General features: G+C 43.0%; 1 protein-coding gene across 1 annotated transcript; it reads left to right on the forward strand.

Annotated features, from left to right (window-relative positions):
- Positions 1–577: 577 nt before the first annotated feature.
- Positions 578–8396, forward strand: CCN3 (cellular communication network factor 3). The gene is made up of 5 exons (XM_023223084.2): positions 578–891; positions 1022–1247; positions 2333–2584; positions 3414–3628; positions 6869–8396. Exons 1-5 carry the CDS (start codon positions 808–810, stop codon positions 7163–7165), a joined length of 1074 nt encoding a protein of 357 aa, XP_023078852.1. The 5' UTR covers positions 578–807; the 3' UTR covers positions 7166–8396.
- The last annotated feature ends 223 nt before the right edge of the window (positions 8397–8619 follow it).

Genomic DNA, 8619 nt, shown 5'->3' on the forward strand with positions numbered 1-8619 from the left:
GTCAAAAGAATTTTGCCATTTGGCCAATAGCATCCCCGACTCCTGACATAGCGATTTTTTTCTAGGTTCCCTTCCCCCTGCCACACCCCTCTCCCCAGTACACACACACACACACACACACACACACACACACAAACACACTTTTGTCTTTCTCCTCTTTCTCTCCTTTCCTTCCTTGCTTCTCTCCCCTCCGTCTCAACACATTCAATGAGTGCCCTAAACGGTGACAAACTTGCATGTGCTTCCCTCATGACTAAACCCCTGGGCCTTCTGCCAATCCCCCGCAGATGGCCCCAAACTGCAGGCATCCCATAAGCGGACCCCTCGCTTGCAGCCCTGGTTGGAATGGTCAGGGTGGAGGAGGGTGGTGGGGAGTGGTGGTGTCTTCGTCCTGGGAGAAGGCGAAGCAACTTCCAGGAGGAAACGGGCGTTTCCTTCCCACGCGCTCGAGCGAGCCCTGGGTCCTGGCCTCGGAACTCCACCCAGCCCCTCCCTACGCTCTGGGAAAAGCCAGTCGCCACACACAGGCACACGCAGGCCCCGGCGCCGCGCCCTAAGGAGAGCAGCACCCACGGCCAATTGCCATGGCAACCCCGGGGTTCGTTCCACTTCCCCACCCAGCCGATCTCCCCCCTCCTCCCTGCACTGCAGCCAACCGGCTTGCGCGCGTCCCAGGAGCGCGCTATAAAACCTGTGCTGGTGGTGCTGGGCGTGATCCGCAAGCGCGGGACCAGGAGGAAGGCGAGCAGTGCCAATCTACAGCGAAGAAAGTCTCGTTTGGTAAAAGCGAGAGGAGAAAGCCTGAGCATGCAGAGTGTACAGAGCACGAGCTTTTGTCTCCGAAAGCAGTGCCTTTGCCTGACCTTCCTGCTTCTCCATCTCCTGGGACAGGTAAGTGGCACACCCTTAAGATGCCCCAAGTTACTTTGCCTTCCTGGGTGGCCCCCCATTTGGTCACCGGGATCTCTGTGTCTTCTACCCCAGTTGAGTGGTTTCTCCTTCTTGTCTCGCCTGCCTTCAGGTCGCTGCGACTCAGCGCTGCCCTCCCCAGTGCCCGGGCCAGTGCCCCGCGACGCCGCCGACCTGCGCCCCCGGGGTGCGCGCGGTGCTGGACGGCTGCTCCTGCTGTCTGGTGTGTGCCCGCCAGCGTGGCGAGAGCTGCTCAGATCTGGAGCCATGCGACGAGAGCAGTGGCCTCTACTGTGACCGCAGTGCGGACCCCAGCAACCAGACTGGCATCTGCATGGGTAATCCTGCCCCCTCCGCTGTTTGACCTCTTCTGCAGCTAACTGAAGCTGCTTCCTCCCTTCTCTTTTATCCTCCCCTTCCCAGAGGGCAATAAGCAAATAATAATAATGCAATAAGTGACATGTATAGAGCACTTACTGTGTGTCAGGCATGGTGTGGGGAGTACTTGGGGCTTTGGGGAACACCAGAACCAGAAAGGAAACCTGCCCTGGGGGTGAAAGGCATTCCTCACTTGGCTTCCTAGACAAGAATCTAAGCAGAGGGGGAGCCAGGCAGAGTTAAGGGCCAGTGAAGTCATTTCCTTCGGACATTTCTAGGGGGCCACTTGGGGCTGATGGAAGCTCGGGTTTACTCACACACTCACAGTTTCCCAAACTGCAGTTGGGGAAAATCCAGCAGGTTTGTTTTCACACCTGTAATTGTCCCATTTGAACCAAAGCAACTGCTAGTCTCCTGGGACAACTATGTAAACCCTTCTCTGACTGCAAGTAAAATAAAATGCAGGCAACTAGCCAATCCAGGCTTCTGAAACATAATCAATCGGGGATCAATTTTTCACACGGTACAACATTGTAGTTGGAGATCGTCCCTTCCTTTCTGGACAGCAGGGCTTTTACTTTTCTCTCTAAGCTACTGATGATTTATTATGCTTGAGTGTCAAGGAATCTTAATGCCCTTCCCAATTTGATCAGCTAACCTGTTGGAAAACATAGAGTACACTTTTTCTCTTTTCAAGTCTAAGCTGCTGGAGTAGGAAACGCTAAGGAGGTTCTTGCAAAATGACTGAACATTGGGAACCATGGCCAGGGGGTCTCGGGGACATTACTTCACAGTTGCACACCTCTTTCCTCCTCCATAAAATGAGTGGCAAGACTAGATGATCTTGAAGGTCTTCTCTTGCTCTGAGTGGCCTCCACGAGGACATCACTCTACAGTAGATACATGAGAAACCGGATCGCTGGAACTGGAAAAGGACTTGGGTTTTGGAACATGTCCTCCAAATCTTACATAGCTTCTTCACTGTATTGTGTTCTTGTTTTTGCTCCTCCTCTTTGCTTTCCTCTTTGCTTCCCCAATATTCTAGCGGTAGAGGGAGATAACTGTGTGTTCGATGGGGTCATCTACCGCAGTGGAGAGAAATTTCAGCCAAGCTGCAAATTCCAGTGCACCTGCAGAGACGGGCAGATTGGTTGTGTGCCTCGCTGTCAGCTGGACGTGCTACTGCCCGAGCCTAACTGCCCAACTCCAAGAAAAGTTGAGGTGCCTGGGGAGTGCTGTGAAAAGTGGATCTGTGGCCCAGATGAGGAGGATTCACTGGGAGGCCTCACCCTTGCAGGTGAGAAACTCAGTATACCTAGGGCTGGTCATACTAGAGGGTAAATACAAACATGAAGAATTTGCAATCTCTTGGATTTGAAAAGAGAAACTGGCCTATTTCTGGCCATTCAGTTGTGGATTTCAGGTTGCCCACTGAGATCAAACACATGAGATCAAACACATTTGTAGACATTAGATCAAACATATTTATAAACTCAAACTAAGTTATAGAAGTTTGCTGCAATTGCTCCTAAAGAGGACCTCCCAAATTCACTCTTTTGTCTTATTTTTGTCTTAGTGGATGACTACTACTTGTATTTTAATCCATCCCACTTGATCCTCGTTAGCACTACAAAGACAAAATTTTAAATCCTCTTTCTTTTCTCGATCCTGTACACTACCTAGGCTGTCTCATGATTAACCTCCTTAAAGAAGGCTACTCATCCCTGGACAGGTGTCACTGAAAAGTATCATCTTTCTACATGCTGTAGTAAGGCTCAGATGGCACTTCAGGACCTTTTTTTGATTCTTCTTTTTGTTTTCTCTTATCAATGAAGTAGTTTTTAAAAAAATCTCAAGAGACAGTAGAGGATTATTTTAGAAGCCATTCATTAGCCAGATTACTTATATTAGCAGTATCCAGAATTGTATACTATTGCTGAGGGCAGACATTATCAGTCATGCCAGAAATAAATAAATAAATAAATTCAGTTCTGTGTCCTGGGAGCATGGGTGTTTAATAGGTACAAAGTTGAATGAGACCCACTTTCTAATAATGGCTGAAAAGGACCACTTTCCAATCCTCACATTTTACCCAATATGGCTGTCTTTTTTTATACATCCCATAGCTTACAGACCAGAAGCCACCCTAGGAGTAGAAGTCTCTGACTCAAGTGTCAACTGCATTGAACAGACCACAGAGTGGACGGCATGCTCTAAGAGCTGTGGTATGGGGTTCTCCACCCGGGTCACCAATAGGAACCGTCAGTGTGAGATGCTGAAACAGACTCGGCTCTGCATGGTGCGGCCCTGTGAACAAGAGCCAGAGCAGCCAACAGATAAGGTAGGAGCCTGGAGGAAACTTCCCATCCTGAAGGTAATGGCCTTGTCTCCTTGTAGCCTGGGCTTCAGAAAGTCACTGTGTCACTCTGTGACAGAGAGAGCAGCTGTAACTGGGAGTCAACCCCAGAGAAAAGGCAGTGGGGTTCCTGAAGCCAGCCTATCTTCTTTTTTCTCTTTAACATATTGAAATACTCCAGGCAACTCACAGTACACCCTCAGGTAAAGAGGGAGAGGGGCCAGACAACTATAATGCTTTTCCCAATGGAGAACGGTCTAGCAAATCCCATACCATTCCTGGAGAAAACTGGCTACCCAGTTGTCAAGCACCACTGATTCTAGAGTGGTCAGTTCTGACCTCAGTTCTCTTTACTCGTCAGGTTCAATATGTACGGGTAGAGGCCATGTGGGTCTTACCTCTCAGTCCTCAGGTCTCTACCTGGCACATACTGTGTGCATGATAAACAACTGTTGATAAATAAGCGAGTGACTGTCTGGGAATTATTGCTGGTATTTTTTAAAACCTAGTGGAAATAATACATTTGCCAGCATAAGGCAATATGTGCCAAATAAAACAGCACGTATCTTTTTATTTTTTTTTGCTGGAATTATATCAACTCAGTATGTTAACACTGAATGTGAGATGTGCAGATCAGAAACTCTGATTGGTTGCTGATGACATCACAGGCCTTGTTACCAGAGCCCTATATCAGATAAATAGAATACCCAATTTGAACCATTATATGGATCCTTATACAAACCTAAGACTAAAATAAAACAGTTCTTAGCAATTCAAGATTTACATATCTTGACACTGAAGCAATATCATCTAGTGCGTAAGAGGATAACTGTGGAGCCAGACAGCTTGGCTTCAAATTCTGTCTTTCCACATGAACTAGCTATGTAATCTTGGGCAATTTTCTTAACTTCTCAGCCTCAATTCCTTCTCCCACATAATGGGGCTGCTGAAAGTACCTACCTTAAGTTGTCATGGTGATTAAATAGAATGAATCCGCAAAATGCTGGGTATAGATTAAGTACTCTGTTAACAGTAGCCACCATTACTTATGATTTCTATTTACTAGTAAAATAAGAGTCCATAGTGGTTGCATTAGTTATATGGCTGCTTATCTATCTAATTTTTTGAGGTCCATCCTAACTTTATGTTTCTTCCACCAGTTTAGAAAGAACACCTAGAAACACCTTATCCCTAAAATTATATCCTAGGAGATGCACTTCCCCACATTCAGGGGAATTCAAACATACATCTAACATAGTCATATAGGTTCACTCACATAAGTAGTCTCACATACAAACATATACACACACACAGGAATGTTGTTATCCTGTACCATTTTGTGGGTACTGACAGGAATACATGCTAAATATTAAATACAAAAAAGTAAGAAACAAGAAGTCCTTAAATATTTTCAATGGCACAGCAACTTCTTTATTAAATAAGATGTTTCTATTTAATACCTCCAAGATGTGGCTTTTTCTATTGTGTCTTTTTGCAAAATTTGTATTTTTTCTTATAATTTGCATCTTCTTTAATACTTGGATATGTTATTTCAAAGATGTTTATTTATAGTATACATATTTTATAAAAGTTGTACTAGAATACCAAACATTACTTCCTTGTCTCCAAGAGATTCTTAAATCTAAGACAGTGGTTCTTCAAGTGTGTTCCCCACACCAGCAGCATCATCTAAGAAGTTGTTAAAATGCAAATTTATGGTGTGGGTCCCACATCAGATGTACTGAATCCAAAACTCCTGGTGTAAGGTCCAACAGCTCGTTTTAAGAAATCCTCTAGATGATTCTGATGTGCACTGAAGTTTGAGAGTCACTGATTTAAGATAATTCCACATCTAATCACCCCACAAGCTGTGGGTCATGCCTATGAAGGCGAGCAGTGGATAACTGTAGGAAATTAGTAGATGAAGAAATATAAGTGAGAAATAAAACATAGTCAATTCTTTGCTGAATTATCAATATTAGGCCTCTTCATTTATCATTACTAATACAATCTTGAATACATTTTCCACTTTATTTGCCTTCATGCAAATTCCATGTCTTGAAATGTCCTGAGGTCATCATGTAATAGAAAGAATGGGCTTTGTATCAGACAAATTCAAATATTAGATGTTTTCTGATCCCTTTAGGTCTTTGAGACTCAGTTTCTTCATCTGTAAAATGGGCAATTGTTCTTTCTATGAATGATTATTCCTTGTATGAATGAATACTGTTAAAAAGGTTGAGTTAATGTCTGAAGAGTGTTGGAAACATAAAATAATGCCAGATGTATACCCACTCTGTTTATAAGACATTGTATTAGTCCATTTTCACACTGCTGTAAAGAACTACCTGAGACTGGGTAGTTTATAAAGAAAAGATGTTTAATTGACTTACAGTTACACATGGCTGGGGAAACCTCAGGAAACTTACAATCATGGTAGTAGGTGAAGGGGAAGCAAAGCACATCTTACATGGCAGCAAGAGAGAGAGAGAGAGAGACAGAGAGGGAGGGAGGGAGGGGGAGAGAAAGAGAGAGAGAGAGAAAGAGAGAAAGAAAGAGAGAGAGAGAGAGACAGCGAGAGGGGGAAGCGCCACGCTTTTAAACCATCAGATCTTGTGAGAACTCACTACCACGAGAACAGGAAGGGAAAAATCTGCCCCCATGATCTAATTACCTCCCAGCAGGCCCCTCCTCTCACACATGGCAATTACAATATGAGATGAGATTTGGGTGGGAACACAGAGAGCCAAACAGTATCACGTGTAAAAATGCATTTGGCTAAAAATGACACCAAATCATGTTACAGTGTCTTAAAAGATAGGTTTTGTTATTATACATATGCTTTCACCTTTATGCTCATCTCCTCAATGTCAAAAGACCATTATGTACAATTAGGCAAGGTGTTCACATTCCAGGAAGAAAGGAAAATGCATATAGGAACAATAAAGAATTGTACCTACTCAAAGGACAAAGGATTTCCCAGATTCCCTTGGCTTATGTATCCTTGGCCAGAACTTTGCCACAAAGTTACCCCAAGTCCCAGATAGGCTGTGGAAGCAAATACTTTTAGCTGACTATATTGCTCAAGCAAAATTGACATTCTGATAGCAAAGAAGAAAGACCAATAGATATTGGGTGGGCAACTAGCAGGTAATTCCATACTCTAAAATTGTCCCTCAGAGGAATAGTAGCCATTCAAAACATCACTTCTTTTTTCTTTCTTAGAAAGGAAAAAAGTGTCTCCGCACCAAGAAATCACTCAAAGCCATCCACCTGCAATTCAAAAACTGCACCAGCCTGCACACCTACAAGCCCAGGTTCTGTGCGGTCTGCAGTGATGGCCGGTGCTGCACTCCCCACAATACCAAAACCATCCAGGCAGAGTTTCAGTGCTCCCCAGGGCAAATAGTCAAGAAACCAGTAATGGTCATTGGGACCTGCACCTGTCACACCAACTGTCCTAAGAATAATGAGGCCTTCCTCCAGGAGCTGGAGCTGAAGACTACCAGAGGGAAAATGTAACCTGTCACTCAAGAAGCACACCTACAGAGCACCTGTAGCTGCTGCACCACCCACCATCGAAGGAATATAAGAAAAGTAATGAAGAATCACGATTTCATCCTTGAATCCTATGTATTTTCCTAATGTGATCATATGAGGACCTTTATAGCTATCTTTTTATTTAACAAAAAACGTAATTAACTGTAAACTTGGAATCAAGGTAAGCTCAGGATATGGCTTAGGAATGACTTACTTTCCTGTGGTTTTATTACAGATGCAAATTTGTATAAATTTAAGAAAACAGGTATATAATTTACTTTGTAGACTGTATCACATTGCATTCATCATATTTTGTTGTGCACTAGTGCAATTCCAAGAAAACGTCACTATAATGACTCAGTGAAGTCTAGAATCATACTGAACATGTCGTTGTACAAGTGTTTCAACCATATATTGAGGTTTGATGGGAAGATTCTCTATTGGCTCCCTTTTTGAGTAAACCAGCTCTGAACTTCTAAGCTCCAGATCCAAAGAAACATACAGCTCTTCAACATGATGTTCAGAGATGACTATTAATTTTCTGTTTAGTTTTACACTAGGAAACATGTTTTATCTACAGTAATGATATGTTGGCTAAGTGGACTTGTGTCATAAACTTTCTCTGTTTAAGACACATTGACTCCTTTCCAATAGAAAGAAGCTAAACAGAAAACTCCCAATACAAAGATGACTGGTCCCTCACAGCCCTCAGATATTTACATATTGGAAGCGGCTGAGGCCCCCAAGTTTTTTAATTTAGCAGAAACAGATCGTATTAGCAAGGATTCTCTCATCTCACTGATGAGTAAACAGGCCCAAAACACTTGCTTACATCCTCTGATGGCTGTTTCAAATGTGCATTTTGTGGAATTTTGAGGAAAAAAGAGCAAAATCAACATGACTGGTGGTGAGAGACCACATATTTTATGGGAGTTTGGAATTATTGTAGACATGCCCAGGACTTATCCTTGGGCCATAATTATGAAAACTCATGATCAAGATATATGTGTATACATACGTGTATCTGGTTTGTCAGGCTACAAGGTAGGCTGCAAAATTAAATCCAGACATTCTTTTAATGCCACCACACGTGTTCCACTTCTCTCTTTTAAAGTATTTATAAAAATATAAATTGTACATTTTGTAAAATATTACGTTTAGTTTCTCTACTTGTCAGATATCACTAAATAAACACAATTTTATTGCTGTGTGACTCTATTACTTTGGTGCATAAAAGTTGAACATTGTTGTTTACTGAAAATAAAATTTAAATGTATGAATTAAATGAGACATCAATCAATAGCATCTATTGAAAGCAAAATGAGTATTTCTGGATGAGCTTACCACTTCTTATCAGAAGGGAAACAAAAGACAACTCAATATTACTGAGTTAGATGTTTCTCACCATCACAGCCTCAACTAGCCTCCACACTACT

Source organism: Piliocolobus tephrosceles, chromosome 7 (assembly GCF_002776525.5).
Source record: "Piliocolobus tephrosceles isolate RC106 chromosome 7, ASM277652v3, whole genome shotgun sequence".
In the NCBI taxonomy this organism is placed as follows: domain Eukaryota; kingdom Metazoa; phylum Chordata; class Mammalia; order Primates; family Cercopithecidae; genus Piliocolobus; species Piliocolobus tephrosceles.

Coding starts and splice junctions, on each gene's coding strand:
- CCN3 (XM_023223084.2), top strand. CDS start 808: ATGCAGAGTGTACAGAGCACGAGCTTTTGTCTCCGAAAGCAGTGCCTT. Junction 892..1,021: donor TTCTCCATCTCCTGGGACAG/GTAAGTGGCACA, acceptor GCCTGCCTTCAG/GTCGCTGCGACTCAGCGCTG. Junction 2,585..3,413: donor GGGAGGCCTCACCCTTGCAG/GTGAGAAACTCA, acceptor TACATCCCATAG/CTTACAGACCAGAAGCCACC.